The sequence below is a fragment of the Apis cerana genome, linkage group LG9 (assembly GCF_029169275.1).
Source record: "Apis cerana isolate GH-2021 linkage group LG9, AcerK_1.0, whole genome shotgun sequence".
In the NCBI taxonomy this organism is placed as follows: Eukaryota; Metazoa; Arthropoda; class Insecta; order Hymenoptera; family Apidae; genus Apis; species Apis cerana.
In genome coordinates, this window is record NC_083860.1 from 9328457 (window position 1) to 9347362 (window position 18906).

The 18906-nt window shown below is 36.8% G+C and overlaps 1 protein-coding gene across 1 annotated transcript; it reads right to left on the bottom strand.

The window, feature by feature from the left end:
• Positions 1-12070: 12070 nt before the first annotated feature.
• Positions 12071-17713, bottom strand: LOC107993517 (organic solute transporter alpha-like protein). Its single transcript, XM_028668881.2, has 7 exons — positions 17584-17713; positions 17395-17495; positions 15334-15529; positions 14300-14531; positions 13772-13928; positions 13180-13320; positions 12071-12846 (listed from the first exon to the last, which is right to left on the bottom strand). Exons 2-7 carry the CDS (start codon positions 17483-17485, stop codon positions 12644-12646), a joined length of 1020 nt encoding a protein of 339 aa, XP_028524682.1. The 5' UTR covers positions 17486-17495; positions 17584-17713; the 3' UTR covers positions 12071-12643.
• Positions 17714-18906: the final 1193 nt, after the last annotated feature.

Consider the following 18906-nt stretch of genomic DNA (forward strand, 5'->3'; position numbering starts at 1 on the left):
GTGCCCGGTCGCCAATAGAAAAAGGCCCAACGAATAGAGGAGCCATTCATCTAGGCACCGTTTAGGGGTGGCGCTCGCACCACGGATACGCTCTCCTTCAATAGAGAGTGACATTTTATTGTGCGCTACGGGCTTTTCTCACACCTGGACCTCGAGATCGAGTTCGTCGAAGCGAACGTCGAGCCGCTTCGATGATTTTACCATTTCAGACTCGAGGTCGATTCAGTCAATTTCGATTTCGACGTGAAGTCGGGTTTAACGAAAGGTTTTTCCTTTCCAAGTTATGACATGTAATTAAATTCAGGTAACGATGGATTCAGGTACGAGGACGATTTTGCAGAAGACAGAAAGGTAATAATTCATCGTGACAATAAGTTTCGTTTCGTTCAATTTCGAAAGTGAAAATTTCGACAAACAAATGGACTTGGTAATAACGGTTATTTTTAAATCGATTGTAGGAGAATTTTGGAAAAGTTATAATAAAATTCAAACTCGACCGATTTTTCGATTCACTTTCTCCTGCTTCCATATCTTTTCTTCCTATTAACTTTCTAAAACTTTTAGTCACTCGAAGCAAAATCGAATTAAACTGGATGGATAAATATTCGTCATCGTTTATATATATAAATACGTAGCGATCGATCCTCCATGGTAAATGCATCGGGCACGCGTCGCGCATGATTCCGGAAAGCTCGTTTAAGCTTTCTCACCACAGAGATCAGGGGAGAATCCCAAGGGAATTCTGCCGCATCTCGAACGATCATTCGAATGATCGTTCTCTCGTCCGTGGAGTTTTGAATTCGATGCACGTTTCGCTCTATCCGGAATCTATCTTCCCTTTAGGCTTGTTGTAATGGAAACGTCAAAAATTTAAAAGATGGGCTACTTCTAATGAATAAAGTGAGAAATATTCAGTAGCGAAAAACTTTATCCCTCTTTCGAAATTCTTTTCAACACCCTCTTTTCCCAAAGGAAAATACAACAATTTCTGCATCTCATTACAATAATAACACGGAGTAAACGGAAATATATTTCAAAGATTTTCGCATAAATGGATCATTGTCCACGCCTGTTTGGACTAAAATCCCTTGTTTGAAGCGAAAACTCGTCCAACCCCTAAACCTCAACTAAGGCTTCGAAAGCCGTAAGTGTGAGATGTTTTCATAGGATCCGTAATCCACGACCGTCTCCTCCAACATTCCTTTCCCCTAATCTCGTCCCGACCTTCTTCGACCGACCAACTATCGTCGTGTAACATCTTCCGCACGATTTCTTCCTCGCGTCGCCTTCTGAGCATTGTTTGTCACCCGTAATCCTCCGCGCGAGGGATTACGTGGATCTCGATTTTCCGTCAGATTGCGCGATCTCGTTCGAACCAGGCCACGCTCATCCTCTTTCGGATGAAATTCAAATCGAAGCCGCGCACCAACCTCGTCGATGGTCAAGATTTAGATTTTACCCAATGTACCTCTGTCCTCGAGTTTCCTTAAGAAACCGAGTTTCCTTTTAAATGTATATATCTATAATAATAATAATAATAATAAAGAAAGAAAAATTCGAATAACAAAAGCAACCATTGTCGATTGTTTTTTCTTTTTCCTAGAGCATGGTAATATTAAATACAATGAAAAATTATTATCATAACTGTATTGGCAATGGTACTGTTAGGGATTCACAATGGTTAAGTGCGAATGCATTGTCGAAGGGAACAAGGGAAACGGTATATAACAAAAGAAGTTTGCCTATCGGATTGTGAAACGTCGGGGGTGCGTGAAGTTAAATTATGGGCTTATCTGTCCTGAAAAAATATTATTTTCGGCCTTGCTTGCTTGCTTCGTCTTTAATCCTCTCTGGTGGAAAGGAAATATTTTTCTCAAATATTGTTTCAACAATTTTTTCTTTGTCCGAGAAAACCGTTTAACCGTTCCGTCCAACGCGAACATTTTTTCTCAATTTTCTGATCGAGTTAACAAGGACAAGCACCGCCTAATTTCGAATTTTCGTAGCGCGAAATGATGAAGGATTATCTTTGAGAAACACCTTGCATCCCTCGACGAGAATCTTTCTTCCTTGCGACGAGAAACGGCGTTGGAGCGGCTAACAGGGTCGACAAAGCGGAAAATTTAGGCTGTCTCTTTGTTCTGGTTCCAAGGAGAACGGTTTGAAAGCCAGTTTTCGCGTCAAATATGCTGGCGACAAATTTTTATTGTCATCGGAGGGACATTAGCGCTGGCTTTCCACGCCACACCGGCTGCCGGATAGAACGAGAAAAGAAGGAAGAGGAGATTTCTTAAAACGAAACGTTCCCTCGGGAGGACAGGTGGTAACCAGGAGGATCCCCGAATCGCTATTGAACGTTTAGCCACCGACCTTACCTCTCCAGAGGCTAGGTATCCCGCCAATATGTTACTCTGACAAATTCTCCAGAAAATGAAATTTATAACCATTTCCCCACTCCATACCGAGTCTTCTTGGAAACTCGACTATACTTTATACGTATTATATCAACGTGATTTCTGAAATTATATATTCAGCGAAATAATATTAACATCTTAATCCAAACATTTGTTTAATTTTTAATACGATCATTTTATTTGATATTTTGTTATCGTAACTTGATGATTTTCAGAATTTAAATTTTAATATAAAAAATATGTCCTATAATGTTCTATAAATATTGAAAGATGAGAAAATAGAAAAGAAATTAATGGAGAAAAAGAAAAATAACTAGTTAAAAATTTCGAATAAAGTTACTTCAATCGATTGCTTTATTAAAATGTTTCAATAACATTTCGTAGTCGATTCTCTTTTCGTACAACCTCGACATTTCGTATAACAGTTATTTCCGATTATTATCGTGCATCTTGTTATCGAACAATAAATTATCGAACTATCGAACTAACTAACTTCGAACTATCGAAATAACTTCAACTACTAAATTTTCCCCATCACTGTCGTCGCAGAAAAAATAAACCAGAATTACTACTGCTTTCTCTCGTCTGTCAAATTAACCATGTCACCCCTCGTTTTGAAAAACTAGTCGTTTTGGAAAGCTGGTGGGCAGCGCGTTTATCCAAGCAATTAAGGGCTCGGAACGCCCTGGACGAGGCGCGGGCGAAAATTTTTTTTCCCTCCTCGCCCTTCGTAAATCACATCGTGAAACCCGACGTTGTCGCCCGTTTTACGACGGCACTAACCTCGAATTGGAATTTTTCGAGTTGATTTAGAGTTGGGTGGGGGTGAGAGAAAGGCGCCACCGTTTCCATCGTTTCATTGTAAATCAATCGCTCTTACGTTTCTACAAAAGCTTGTTCGATAAGTCTTTGTTTCGTATTCCCTCTTGGAGACTTTTGCCCTCGTCGACGGCAATTACCTAATTTACCGCGGCTTACTTTTTGGCTTCGAGCCGAAAACTGCGGTTCGACCGTCGTTTCTTGCACTCTCATCCCCACGGTAGGTCTTTGTTGCCGAATCACCCCCCGGGATGTTCAGAAATTTCCGAGCTGCAGAACGGTTTCAAAGGCTCCTGTGGTTTCTCCTCTCCGCAGACCTTCGTAATAAAAGCTGCACATGACTTTCGTGTGCGACTTTCGTCAACAGGAGACGGTACATTCAGATACGGTATATTAAAACGCGTATTTAAACTTAGGGAAAAAAGTAAATTGAAAAATCGTCAGGCCTTCGAGATTCTTTGATCCCAAAACAAGGTGCCTCGATAGAATTTCATTCCACTTTAACGCGCGCGTATCACGGAAGAAAAAAGAATAAAAAGTCATAACCCGAGTGATTTTCATCGATGATATTATATACCGGTAAGAAAATTGACGCGCAAGAGGTGCATCTAAAACGTGCACTTTTCTCGCCTAAAGTGACACTTAGCTTTATTACACGCGCACAACACCGTCATTCCGTATCTCGTTCCTCGTTAAAAGTATTCCTCGAGTGATATTCCTCATCGAACTCCCTGTCATTTCGCCGTTAGTATCTCTAAATATATTCTCGCGTGACGAAATACGATTCCAGCCATCGGTTCTCTTACTTGCCGTTCCCTTTCGCCCTTAATCCTTTTTTTCTTGTCGCCGCCATTCCGTCGGCGCATCCCGCGTCGCTCGCCTTTTCGCACAATGGCCCGAGTCGGGGATATTGTCGGGGATAATCTCGTATGCACGTGGTTCCACGCGTGTTCGCCAACGTTGAATGGGCGTCGCCGTCGTTTTCGTTCACCGTCGCCGCGGAACAACCGCAGCCGCGTGTTATTCGTCCCGGGTCCCTGTAATTGCTCCTCTCGAAAGGAGAGTTTCGCTATGGTGCCTCGTAAAAAAGCATGCGAATGCTGCAAAAACGGCGCGGTCCGCAAACCACAGCCACCTTGATTGCCACAGCGCCACGGCTTTTTTCCATATTAAGCGATCCCCCGTACCAATCCTTTTTTCTCCAATCAACCGAGACTCGGCCGTGCAAATTTGTCCAAAATTTCCTATCTCTCTTCACCTTCCAATTTCCTGGTTTTACAATACGAATATTTCGTGCTGTATCGATTAAGTATATACGTAAACGTGTAATTTCATTCTTCACCTGTTTGATATAATTTAAAGAATTAATAATTCTTTCTCGGTGTTTAATCTACAATCCAACCAACTTGTACCTAATCTGCAACTACTTTCTACTTATACTTTCTATTATTAGTTGGTAATTTTTCGAAGAGAATTGACGAGGAGGCTTAAATTAGAGCGAAACTTAGAACTAGCTCTAAAAACTACGTATGCAAATAAGAAAAGGAGGAGGTCGGGTTACGGTCGAAACGAAAAATTAATTAGAACCGTGACCTTTCATCGAAGAAATGGCGTATAGGTGGAGGGAGTAGTATAGTGTAACTCATTTCGAGAGTGGACGAATGACGATCGAGCCTAAGAATTCCTAGGGCACGCTCGAAGCCGACAAGGGGGGGCCCCGGACTCGCATCAAGGATACGGTGCTTAAAGCGGCGAAAATTGGCCCGGCCTGGTCGCGATCATTATGCTCTGTCTTACAACATTCATAATTCGTAAATAACAGCGTTGGGGAGAGAGCGGGCGCCATGATTCCGCGGGCGATTTAGCATATTTTATAGAGACGAGGAAGGAAAGCCATGAGGCGAAACGGGTAAAAAAAAAAAGAAAGTTAGAAGATATGGAATAGAAAGGATGGAGGACGTGTTGCTGTGTGTGAGTGTCTGGATCTCCGATCCAAACGTTCCAACCCTTCTCTCTCTCTCTTTTCTTATTTCATCCTTCCCCTTAATAGTTTTATATCCTCGTATGGAACCGATAATGGAAGTTATGAGAAATTCATAAATAAAGTTGAGAATTGAAAGAGAATCCGGATTCACGTAAAAATTTATGGTATGTATATTCGTATATTGGATAAGTCTTCGCGGTATGCGTGGCACTTTTCGATCCATTTCAAATCTTCGAGAAATCTTAAGGATGTGTCTTTTTTTGAACTTTAAATACGTATTTTATAAAGTTTTTATATAGTTAATCGTTTAAAAAATGAATATCCACGTAAAATATATATTATAAGAGGAACATAAACCGAAAGAGCTTACATTAGCATAAATGGAAGAATCTGCTTACAAAAAATATCATTCGTGTTTTCTCTCGCACATAAATTTTTCGTTTATAAAATTTTCCAAGTAATTTAACTCAAAATCTTACATTCTCGCTTTCAACGTATTCGAAGGAAAGGAAAATTTCTTCGCCTGTACTTTACTGGAGCAACAGTTAGATCGATCATTAAGCTTCTATATCTCACACGATTTAATAAATGCTCTCTCAATCGATAGCACGTAACAATCTTTTGAACAATCTTTAGGAAGATAGATTCGAGCGTGAAGGGTTAATTCCTGGGCTAAACGTCGGGAGGAGCTATTCTCGCAGGTGATTGGCGCGAGCATTGCATTGAAATTCAAATTAAAATTATGAAATTATCCGGGGAAAAAAACGAAGGGAACGCCAATGTCGAGGGCAATTTTCGGGCAATTTCGTGGAGGGCCAACTGCCCTTACCCCCGCCTCTTCCATTTTATGCCCAGAATCCTGTAGAAAATAATGGACCACGCCGTCGGCGACCATATGGTCGCGTGGAAGAACGGCTGAACCAAGACGAATAGGGGCCGAATGACGAAAATTCACGGCCACTTTGACCCATACCGACGCTTCTGCTTTTTCTCTTTCGAATGATAGATCGCCGGTGATCTGATCTCTTTCCATCTTCCTGCTTATAGAAACGCGTCAAAATCTTTACAATGATGTTTCTCTTCCTTTTATTTCCATTTTTTCTCCTTCGTGGAAGTGGGTGAAAATTTGTAATGAGCAAATAAGCGTTTGTAAATAAATGTTTGTAATAAACTTGAATCTATAGTTTTATTAATCGAAGATATCTTTTTAAACGAATTAAACAATCTAGAGATCAAGCTAGTTGCAATATTAAATTAACGCTTGGCGGGAGGGAATCTAACAAACCGACCGAGTATGTTTGCGTTTTAGTTCGTTCACGTTATACCGACGATCGTGGAATTTTAAATCGTGAGGCTTCAGATTTGATAGATTAACTGGGAACAAGGCAAAAATGTGTTTCGAAACTATTATAGAGAATGATGAATAGGTTTTCTGGGTGTCCTATCAAAATATTCTTCTTCATCCGTGAGAAATAATGCTAATGAAATGCCAATCATTGGGTTTAATTCTAGATTTACAATTATTTACACTCGTAATGGTATAAATATTTATTCATATATACCAAATAAACAAATATATCCCCCATTCAAATAATATATCCCCTCGTTATCATTGATACACGAAACGAACAATCGAGTATCGATTTACGGAAATTTTATTAATCTTATGTGTCTTATTACGATGAAATCAATCAACCATCCGTTACAATTTTTCGACAAACGATATCCAAACCAGACCCAGGTATCCCCAAGCTTAATTTGAAAGAACGACGGTCGAATCCATCGACGTTGGGCAGGGATTCAGCCGCCTCCTTCCTCTCCACCTCCGCAACATTTTCGGCAGACACGGCCGCGCCTTCGAGACGTATTTTTTCCTCGAGATAAGTCTGGTCCCGCGTGCCATATGTCGACGATCCATCGAAAAGCGTTTTCCGATTCCTCAACGCGCGCCGCAGATGGCCACGCGTCCCTCCCCCTCCCCAAGATCTGGAAATCCTCGTCCCGCCGAATTTCCTGCAGCCGATCTCCTCCCTCTCCCCTCGAGACAGGAAAATCGTAACGTCGCCTCTGAGCTCGAGAAGAGCCAACCACTCGATCGAAGTGGCGGCGCGCGACAATTCTCTTCAAGTAGCGATTATCATGGCTTCGTTAAATGAGAAGAAGAGAGGGCGTAAAATTCTCAAAGATATCCGGGATGCGAGTGGTGTGTTAAGTTACGTTTTTATTGCGAGCGTTTATGGATCTCTGGCCGAGCGCTAACTCGGAGGATGTCGGTGAAGAGGAAAAGGAAACGGCTTCTTTCTTTTTCAAGATGATTTTCAACTCTCTCACGAATAAAGGTTTTACACCCTCGGCAAACAATACTTTTATTGTTGTACAATACCGGCGTGTGTTTCCTCAAATTAGACCTGTCGGATTTGACGAGATTTTTTTCTCGAAATCAAAAGAAGTTTCGTGTATGGGGAACGAATTAGAGCCAACTTTGTTATCCGATTTTTTTTGAGAGAATCTCTTGCAGGTTGATTTGTGGCCCAAAGAAACATCGTTCGAATATTCTTTTTCGCTACGAAATTCAATTCTTTGACTTTATATTAAAATATGATAATACAGAAGAACTATGTTATCCCGCAGACTTTGAGCTTGCAAAAAAAGAATTCTTTTCATTTGTATGATATAATATTATTTACTCGAAGATAGCATTCGCTATACAAAAAAAAAAAAAATTAATATCTTCTTAATTAATTCGCAACTCGTTCGTTAAGTTTGGTTCTCGCGTGGCCAGAAGAAATCCAGCTGAAATTCTCGGGAATCCATAAATTGCAACGGCCCCAGAAAAATGTCGAACTAACGAGTACGCGTTTATTATAAATCATAAAGATAATTACGTTAAGAGACGCTATGCCGGTTCATTAGGTCGCAAAATATCTTGTCGCGTCGATTCTTTCTTCTTCTTCTTCTTCTTCTTCTTTCTTTCTTTTTTTTTTTTTTTTCATTAACCCATTCCACGGGCTAAAAAAGATCTCCCAAGGCTATCTATTCGAGACAGAGGGGAAGCCGGCATAGAAAACAATTTGGACGGTGGATCCAAGTCGACCGCCTTAATTAGTTCCACCGAAGATTACCAATCAACAATTTCGGAATCACTGCACTCCGTGTCCCAATCTACCCTTGATGTCCCCTACTTAAGAGTAATTCGATCGTTTTTCTTGCGATGCAAAACGTATAATTTGCCTTATTATTGTTCTTTAAACCCCATCGAAAACATTTTTTTACCATCCAATGGTGTATTTAATCGATATCGCCACGATTCAAATCAAATATTCCCGAATCAAATATAACGAGTAAATTTCATTCCTCGCATACAATGTTAATAATTATACTTCGCTACGATCATTCGAAATTCCGTTTCAAATTTATGATTATGATTAACATAATTAGCAGGATACTTCAGATTTTAAATTAAACTCGCCTTATATTTTATATATATGTATATATCGCATCACATTTGCGCCAACTTTAAAATAAACGATGGTTCGAATCAAAGAAGAGAGCAAGTCGAGGAGATTTCCCTCGAACCGATCCCGCAACCGCGAGGGGATCAAAAGAAACTGTTAAATCTATTACGCTGTTCGTATCTCGATCGTGATTACGGTTCCGAAGGAAAAAGGTTGCGCGATGAAAGGAAAAGGAAAAAAGTTGGGAGGCGGATAAACGCGGCGGAGGGTGAGGAGAGAGGAAGAGGGCCGAGAAAGGGATGGAGAGTGTTTTGTGGGGTCGGTGGGCCCAGGTTGCAGGTAGGCAGCAGGCCCTCAAATCGGTCAAAAAATGAGGGGGCACGCAATATACTTTGGGAGCGGCGTGTAACGTCCCCTCACGAACCCGTTTACGGTGCGCTTCTCCTTGCTCTATGGTTTAGCCGGCCTGGCAAGAAAGAGATTCGTGGTTGGAAATCGCGATTACGTTTCCAATCTGATCGATTTTAATGATTCCGCCCCGTCATTACGCCTGGTCTCGCTTGTGATCATCCGAGTGATTGCCGGTTACACAGCTTTCGAGTATATTTTTCGAGCCACGTTGGACGATCGGAAGAAAATCAATGAAGCGAAGAAATAGTAGTAACGATTAATCCCGTGTGATCAGTACACTGTGGATATTATTTACGAAAAATTTAAAAGTCTACGGAATAATATGCAAAAGAGGTACGAGATATTTATAAAGTATAATATACGAATTACGAAACTCGACGAATAGAAATCTTTATAATAGAATTTCTTGAATCTCGATTTCTTTAATCGTACAAATTTTATTTCGCATAAACATTCTTAAAGTGATCGGCGCTACGAAACATGTGATTATCTACGATACCATGCTTCTTTCTCGATGAATCTCGAAAGAAAGATTCCGCTTTCTTCAAACGAAGAAAAAAATCGATCTTAATTAAATATCGAGTACACGTTCGTGAGTTATCGAAATGCAAAATGGCAATCATTTAGATGTGTTTCCACGAAAATTCCACCCACCTTTCCCATCTTATCTGGACGGAAACGGTTGTTTCGAAGTTGGCAAGCACGAATGCCAAGTGGTCGAAAGTTACAAAGATTGGAAGCGAAACGCGTGGTTCGTTTCACGTTCGTGTCCGTTGCATCGTGAAACACGCCACGTCCTGTAATAATAGTTGCAAGGTCGGGGGCAAAAGCGAGCCGCGGGCCAGAAACTATGAGTACGGGGAGGAATAATAAAGTGGAAGGTAAGTCTTCGTGGAACTCCTCTTCTTATCTCGAGAACGTTCATCTTGTGTCGCGGGGACAGAAGAGAAAGAGGAAAGAAGTCTGGAAGGAACAAAGACGGTTAATATATATCCGGACACGTTATCGGAATATTAATATCCCTGTAGGGTCTATGCTCGGCCTGTAAATACCGAAAAGAAGTCGCGCCACCGTGGTGACGATCGATCGTTCCGAAACGTGGAAAGAGAAAAATCGGCGTGCCGCCACGAATGTAATGGGACACTTCCTGATGCGCCCCGGTGATAATTCTTCCCGACATTCTTCCTCCTCCGCGCCAACGAGACGACTTCGAGAAACTGTTCGAGGGGTTTCTTCGAATTTCAAACTTTTATTTCGCTGCTTCCACCTACTTGCCTCCATTTTTCTCGAGTCTGAAACAAAGATTGGATGTCTGTTCTCGGTAATTGAGAAGGTATCGTTTTTTAAAAAATGTATCGATCGAGTTCTGCTATTTCGCTCGAATCCTTGAAACGATCGAAGCGAACAGAGTCGAAAATTAATTTTTTCATTATGAATTAAGAATTCTGGAAATGATCGATACTTTGAATATTTGAATTTGCGAATCTCTTTGACGCGAGATTTTTTAAAAAAGAAATCTCATGGAGATTTTTATTTACAAAAGAGAGAGAGAGGAAGAGAAAGAAAGCAAAATTTGGTCATCAGAAATTTAAATTCACTTTCCTTTGGCATAAAGTTCAAAGAATTTGTCGTCGATGAAAGAATGAAATCATTCATTTCGTAAAAAAATTTCGAATTTTATAAAGAATCTTAGCATATCTCTTGCATGTTTTACATTGCTTCTTATTTAAATACAGTTTATAAATTTTAAAAACGATTGTGAAATATACCTTTTTTCGATGAGATAGACGTATCCGTAGTAGTAATACTTATTCCGAACAAAAAAATTCTATTCAAGACGCGGACCCCGCGCCTTAATGTTGATTTTTTGACTTAGCACAATCCTCTCTCTCTCGGCTACCGTAGTCCTTCCGCCTCTTTAAAAGAAATTTCATCCAGCTGCACGTATGTAAACACCTATCCCAATCTACGAGTAACAATATATTATTTGTAAACAGGATCATCACGAGAAACGTATCGAACTATAAATCCATTACAAACATCTGAATACACTTACCGTAGATCCAAACGTTGGAGCAAAGAATTCGATCCTCCTCTGCGACAAAACAGAAATTTGTCCCCAGGAGTGCAACGGTTAGCCGTCTATCATTAGCCCAATACAAGAAACCCCGTACACTTTATATCTCTGAAACGCAGCTGACAAAAAAAATCCAAGCTCCAACCCGTTATTTCAAGATGATTACGCACACGACGATAATTATACATCACGAATAATATCTTCCAGTATTCTTCGTTTCGATGAAACGACACACCTCTTCCTAAACGATTTTTTCCTTCGAGAGAAAGAGAGAGAAAGAGCATTGCGTTAGAACGTCGAAGTGGTTCTCCTCTCTCCCTCCTCTCTCGTTCTCTCTTTCTCTCTCTCTGTCTCGAAAACGGTCGAGTGCCCTTCAGCCACGTTTCGTAAATGTGTGTAGGCTGCAAGTCATTTCGTCGAGTATCCACTGTGATCTGTCAGCCGTTCGTGCGATGCGATAATGCGTAGTGACGGGTGGTGAATTCACTACGATGAGGTATGGCTGTTCTCATAGTTGGACCGACAGCTCCCGGTTCTTCTTCCGTGCTGGAGATTTCGATGCTTGTGCAGAGGCTGCGGTAGGCATCGTCGAGAAAGTTCCGCTGACGGAGAAGTCGCAGCGATGATTCGACACGGTGCTTCAATTTTAGAATTTCTCTTCCCTCTTCTTTTTCAGTAATTCGATATTCACGATGGTTTCCTTTTTTTATTTGTTTTTCAATCGAGAATACGATAGAACTCCCGAGAAATACGTTGTTTAAAATATAAAAATGTTATGTAAGATCGATTACTGAAAAGAGTTTCGTAATTTTCTATGAAAGTTATTGTGAGGAGTTTCTTCGTTTCGACGAATGCGGTCGTTGTACGCGGTTTGCGCAATTCGAACACGGTGCAAGGAATAGAAATAGAATTTAAGAGTATGATTTTATTAATTTCTATCACAATTCTTTAAAAAATACGATATTTATGACTGATATTAACGATAATATTAACGTTTTGGTAAAAATCATACTAGACTTATTTATTATTATCAATAACAATCGTTTGAAATAATTGAAATATTTGTTCGAAATTCTATACATATATAAAAATTGAGATTTCTCTTCTCCGGATGAGTTCAACGATTATGTTCAAAATCATTAAAAATAATCACAAATTCTACGAAACTTTTTCTATAACATTAATTATTTGGCAATTATTCCAGATATCCTATACGATCAATACTCTTTTTTACAAAATCAAGTATTACAAAGGATATCATTTTTATTATTTAATCATCATCTAAATTCAATCGCTCAAGCTCGATCGCTCTAAAGTATCGTCTTAAAACATACGATACGATACAAATAGATACTAGATCCACGATACTAGAGATTACGATTCAACGAAACGCTCGTACAAATTAAGATCTCGTACTCGTGAATAAAAAAAAAAAAGAAAAAAAAAGAAAAGTCGAAAATCGTCCAGACAAGGAGTGGAAATCTCACGTAGCCAAGGTTGATGGCTGCCTGTTGTTCGCCTCGTTGTCATTCGTCGAGTTCGCTTGTTCCGTGCTCTTGTCTTTGGACCGATCTGTCGCCTCAACCGCGCCAGTCTCTTCCTCCCTTTCCAGGTCGACGTAATAAACGTACCTCGCCGTGTAGCAGAGCAACAGCATCTCGATTAGCATCAGGGCATTGTGGGTAACTGAAATCGGGCAGAGGAAAGTGCTCGTTCCTTTATTCGTGGCCCTCGCGTATGGAAATGTTATGGGCCTCGTGTTCTTTCATCATGCTGCCCCCTCTCCCTCCCCCATCAGTGTTCCCATACCAGTTGCACTCGTCTTCGTCGTCGAGAAAATTTGTATTCATATTCGAGAAGACTTTGTTCTTAGAATATAAATGTCCAAGTTGAATCATTTCTAAATTTTTTCTTTTTTTTTAAAAAAGATTATCTTGGAAAAAGATTCAAGAAGTACTTTTATATATGCTTCTTTGCGTTTGTTAATTTGTAAAATTGAAAAATATAGGAAGAATTTACCATTGGCGTAAATTTGCGGCGTAATTGGTGGATTGCAGGGAAACAGGCCCGTTTGCACCAAACCTTTCACAATGAACGCCTGCAGCTTCGAAAATAGCAGCACTATCTGTGTCACTATGGTCTTGCGTGGAAGTTTCGCCTCTGTGAAATTGACAGCAGGTCAAAACCGTGCCCATCCATTAGGCTGCAAGAGACAATGACGCTTTCCAGGAGCTTCGAAATTGCTTCCTGTTGCTTGTGTGTGGTCTCTCACGCGATAATTGTCAAGCTTGGAGGGGAAAGAGCATCATTCTGTCCCACCATTCTCGTTTTCCGCTCGTTTTTGGGCGTTTAATATTTTTCCACGTTGCAACGTCTTTTCATCCAACGCGAATTACGAATTACGAATTAACAACGAAGTTAACGAGTGAATGCAAATTTGTAAATAATGTTCGCGATGTTTTTTTTTCTTTTGAAGAAGAATGGTAGAGGAATGGTAGAAAATTGTTTTATAATCGGCCTCCCTTGTAATTTCGTGGAGCGGAGATGAGATAACAGGAACAGATTATACTTGGAGATTCCTTCCTCTCAATTAAGTATGCGCGATTTTTACCTGGAGCGACTTCTTGCAGACTCTTCGTAGTAACGGTCAACCCGTACACTCCGAGGAGCACGCTGGCCAACGAAAGCGGTTGGAAAAAAATCGCGTATTGATCCGAGAGACGGGGCTCCTCGAACGACATGTACAGAAATGTGATGTAAATTAGAGTCTGAAACAAATAAGGAAATGTTAGCAAGGATAACATAACCGTTACATTGAAAAAAAGAATGGAAAAAAAAAAGATCAAGCGCGTGTATCTTTAGCTTCTAAATTAACGATAAATTTTTCGATCAGATAGTTGCTTGTCCATAATTATCCGTAAACGAATACGTTCTAACGTTCTAATGGAAAAGAAAATTACGTTGGAACATATACGATTTTTTTTCTATAAAAAATTAAGCGATACCGAGAATGTATTCTAATCGCAGACCTTCCGTAGATACCGAGAAACCAATCAACAGTTAACGATCACTTTTTTTTTTAGCGAAGCAGTTGCCAAGAAAAGAGACAAAAAGAAAAAGGCAGAAAAGAAGAAATAACCTGGATAATAGGAAGTTGCAGGACTAACAGTCGGAGCCAGGACAAATTGCTATCGGTCATTTCAAGACTTGGAAAGGGGAGGCAGGGCCAACAGCAACAGGGCATCGCTCGCAGCATTAATGGCGGCGTGTTGGTGACCTTTTTGAAACCCACGTAGACCAACAGCAGATACAGTCGAAACAGAGCTATCGCCAGAAATATTTGGATCATGGCTTCCGATAGCAATTGGGTCCTGGAAACGACGGAAAAATCTTCATTAAAATATAAAATAGCCTTTGGGAATAATTTCAAATTTGTACGTGAAGGGTTTATGAAGGGAATGAAAATTTAGATTTTCTCTTCCTTCGAAATGAGAAATGAGTTCGAGACATGAGTTGAAAATATCAATGGAACCTTTCTCGCGATGGAATTTTCGTGTCGCCGTCTCAACCTTGTTTGGGTTATCGAGAGGACCCATCAAATTTTGGATCAGTGCAGGTGTGACACATTGGAATAGAGATTATCTTTGGAAAATCAAGATTATTAGGGACGAGGTTGCATTCTTCTATTTTATGATCGTTAAAAAGTGTCTCAAACAGTGCTCGGGCCTTTGTTTCGTTCCTCTATGCGATATTTTATCGGATTTCCATTTCTTTTTTCCCTCGATTTTCTTAAGTGGATTTTCTGGTTTACTTCGTCGTCGATTCGAACAAAATTTGATGCATTTTGAGTTAAGACACAATGCTATTGTGTTGTTTTATTTTTCTCTCAATTTCTGTCTTCCGATCGAAAGAAGAATTTGAGAAGTCACGTTTCCTTATTTTTAGAAGAAGTCAAAACTTTAAATTCAATTTAAATTCGTCGAATTATTTCTTGAAACCTGTTGAATCTTTTACCTATTGAAATAACATTAAAATATTCTCTTTTAGCTATGATATAGAGAATTCAAAAGAAATGGACTTATCGAATTTTTCTTCTTTTTAATTTTGATATCTTGAAAGTTTAATCATTTTATACAGATTTTCCCATCAGAGTGAATAAATAAACTGATTTACCTCGGTATTCCAAGGGCCGTAAGAGTGCAGATACTTGCTATAGGATACAACAAAAGTATCATGATACTGTTAGTCTTGTAGGACCGTGTTTCCTTTTGATGGAAAATATTGTAGCAAGCATCCAATGCGAAATACAACGTCAAGGTGGAGAGTATAGCGCCAAAGCTTAATAAACCTATACCAAATGTACTGAAACCTGAAAATGAAAACAGGATAGAAAGAGAAATAAGAATCTGTACGAGATAAATCTAATTTTTTTAATCATCTATTTAATTCAGAATTGTTAATTGTATAAACATTATATAGCAATTATAAAATCATTCTTGGAAGTATTATATTAATGATAGCAGTGTTAATGATGTAGTTAACGTTATGAGCTGTTACTTATATAAACATTATACAGCAATTATAGAAACATTCTTAGAAGTATTGATAACAGCAGTGTTAATGATATAGTTAACATTCTAATAACAGATTACACATTTATAATATGCTTATCTATTGAATCTGTGCATGATACTGATAAAAACATTATTCCATGAAAACGTTTCGCGAAACGTTTAGTGAGTAAAACTAGTTAATCATTTTAAGATAAAATATATTATCTTATAAATTTGATATTATAATTTTATTTAATTAGTCATTAATATAATTGATAAGATTGTAAGATAAAGATTTTAAAAAAAACTTAAAATAAAATTAAAATTATGAAAATTCATTCAATCGATTCTTTTATCTTTAAATACTCAATCAATATATTTATATTTCTTTTTTTTCCCGCCTTTTTTTCTTGTGTTATATGAATTGAGAAATTCATATTAGAGAAATACTGTTAGATAACAAGTAATAAACTGTGTAATATACCGTATCTTTGAGACAGAAGATTTATTTTTAATTCTCTTTATAATTAGCTGTATTTTTTAAAACGCAAAAAACGGTAATAAAAAATTTTATTACATTGAAAAAATGTAATAATTTTCAAAATACATGAAATACGACTTTAAAATATAAGAAAAAAGATTTCTTAAATTTATTACAGGAGAAAGTTTCGAATGCATTTTCAATTTATGTGAAAAAAAAAGTTAATTTTAAAAAATTTTATCAAAATTGAAAAATTTGATTGAATTGAAGAATAGAATTTTGGAATGTATATATTTATAATACTTTTGTTCTGAATATATGCAATGACATTAATTTTATAGTGTATTATAATATCTTTTCGAAAACAGGAATCAAAGAGAAGAATATTTATCTAGTTCAATTTTTTTCGAGGATAAAACTTTGAAAAAGAAAAAAAAAGGAAAAGGAAAAAGCTTAATAGAGTAACAAATTAAAAGAAGAATTTTAATTTATCGTTTCAGATCAATGATCTGTTGTTTAATTATATTCATTTGTTCATAGCGATGTTTTATTTTCTTGGAGAAAGTATTAATTATTTAAACAGAATGACATTATATATCGAAATTTTAATAATAACTTTTGTAGTATATTTTAAGTGATGTATATACGCGTATAATTTTGAGTTATGAACGATAATCGTTTTCCTGGAAATGTAATATTTCGTATAACGGAACATATATATATATATTATCTTTGAGTAAAACTTTCACCGGCGCGTTTACTTCTGCGCATACTCTATAAATCAGCGCACATCAAACATTCGATGTTATTTAGACAAAAATACTTTTAAATATTTCAGTTTAATGTTTCATTGTATTGTTTCAAAATATACTATTTTAATTTTTTGCTAACAATACAATAACAATAACAATTACAATAAACTTTATTTTCTAATTAAACTCAATTCTTTGTACTAATAATAAAATTTATTAGTAAAAATTATATCCAAAATACAAAAATATAAGCTACAGCAAGTTAATTTTAGTTTCCTTCTAAACTTTCACATGTCAAGAAAGTTGTTAGTTGCGACATGGGCAGCATAAAATTAATAGTATAAAGCAACAACTTATGCAAATTATTATTCAATCCACCATATATTTTAATAAAATAAATCGAAATAAAAATGCAATTGAATAAAGATCACAATATTTGATCACTTACTTTCTATTTGTTCTATTGCAGATGGCACGTATGTGTAGTCGCAGCTTAAATTTTTTAAGGAATTCCCCAGATTCTGGAATTCAACCTCCATTTTGGAAACACTGTAGCATAAGATAATTTTAAAACACAATTTCGATTCTTTTTTGCACAAGTTCTGTCTAGAAATTTTACCAGGATAAATAGACTTACGGTCGAGACGTTTTGAGAAACGTAAGTGAGGCGAGGCTACCTTAAACAGCGAACAGTGAGAGTGAAATCCCCACTTTTACTACCATTGGATGTCGTTTGTTATAATGAATGGTAAGAAAAATCAATAAAGCGAATTATCTTTGAGTCGATACTTGTTATCTTTTCTCTTAACTGTGTTTTGATATTATTATTTTTATTTCTTTTTTATGAGATAACATTTTGTTATTTTTTTTTTTATTATTTTAAAAAATACATAAGAAGAATTAAAATTTTCGTATAATAGCAAAAATATCGTATAATTTTCGTATAAAGAAATTTTAAAAAAAAAATATATAAAAATACCTATCAAAAATGAAGTGGAAAATGAAAATTATAAAATAATATTTAAAAATAGATTACAAAAAGTAACAATTTAAAAATTTAAAAATTTTTAAATTGATCAAATTTTTAAAAAATCATATATACGAAATATACAAAAAAATAAAAAAAATAATAAAAAAAATAAACTAAATTATGAATAATAAATCAATATAAATGTATGTAAATATAATATATAATAATTTATATAATTTATATAATATATAAATATATATTTTATTTTTAAGAATTAAAAACAAATCTGTTTCTGCATGAATACTACAAAGCAAATACACTAGATAAAAATGAGTGGTAATAGAGAATAAAAATACTGAAATCCTAAATCTATTTCTAGAGTATCGCAAATGAAACACACAAAAAAAGGTTAAAAAAAGATAGAATCAGTAAGAATTGATTGACAATGTCATCTCTATTATCGAAGATATTTTTTTAAAACGGATAAAATAGATTAGGAATTATATATTAGTGCCATCTCTTGAGTGCCGAAAACATCTTTTTAAAATCTTTTTATTCAAGATGGCACTAATATTCAATTCTTATCCTATTTCTATCCTTTTTCTATTGTATTTTCTATTCTTTTTTTATATGTTTCATTTGCGGCACTCTGAAGATGGCTCTGATTTCAATATTTTTACCTATCTCTATCCTTCTTCAACTTGACTTACTCTTTGCCTTGCTTGTTGGCGCGTGATTACGAAGTAAAATATGAAATATCAATTGATTATATTTCTATCGTTTCGTTTTTAAAATTACAATGCTTTTTTTATGCGTAATTTTTTAATTTATAATATATTATAAAACTTGATAGACAGAATAATTTTTAAATATATGAAATGTTCTTATATATTCATATACATTGTTTTACCTTGAAAAAATAAGACATATGTATGTTATAACTGATCTTTTCTTTATCAAATCAACAAATTAAAAATTTCCACCACAAAT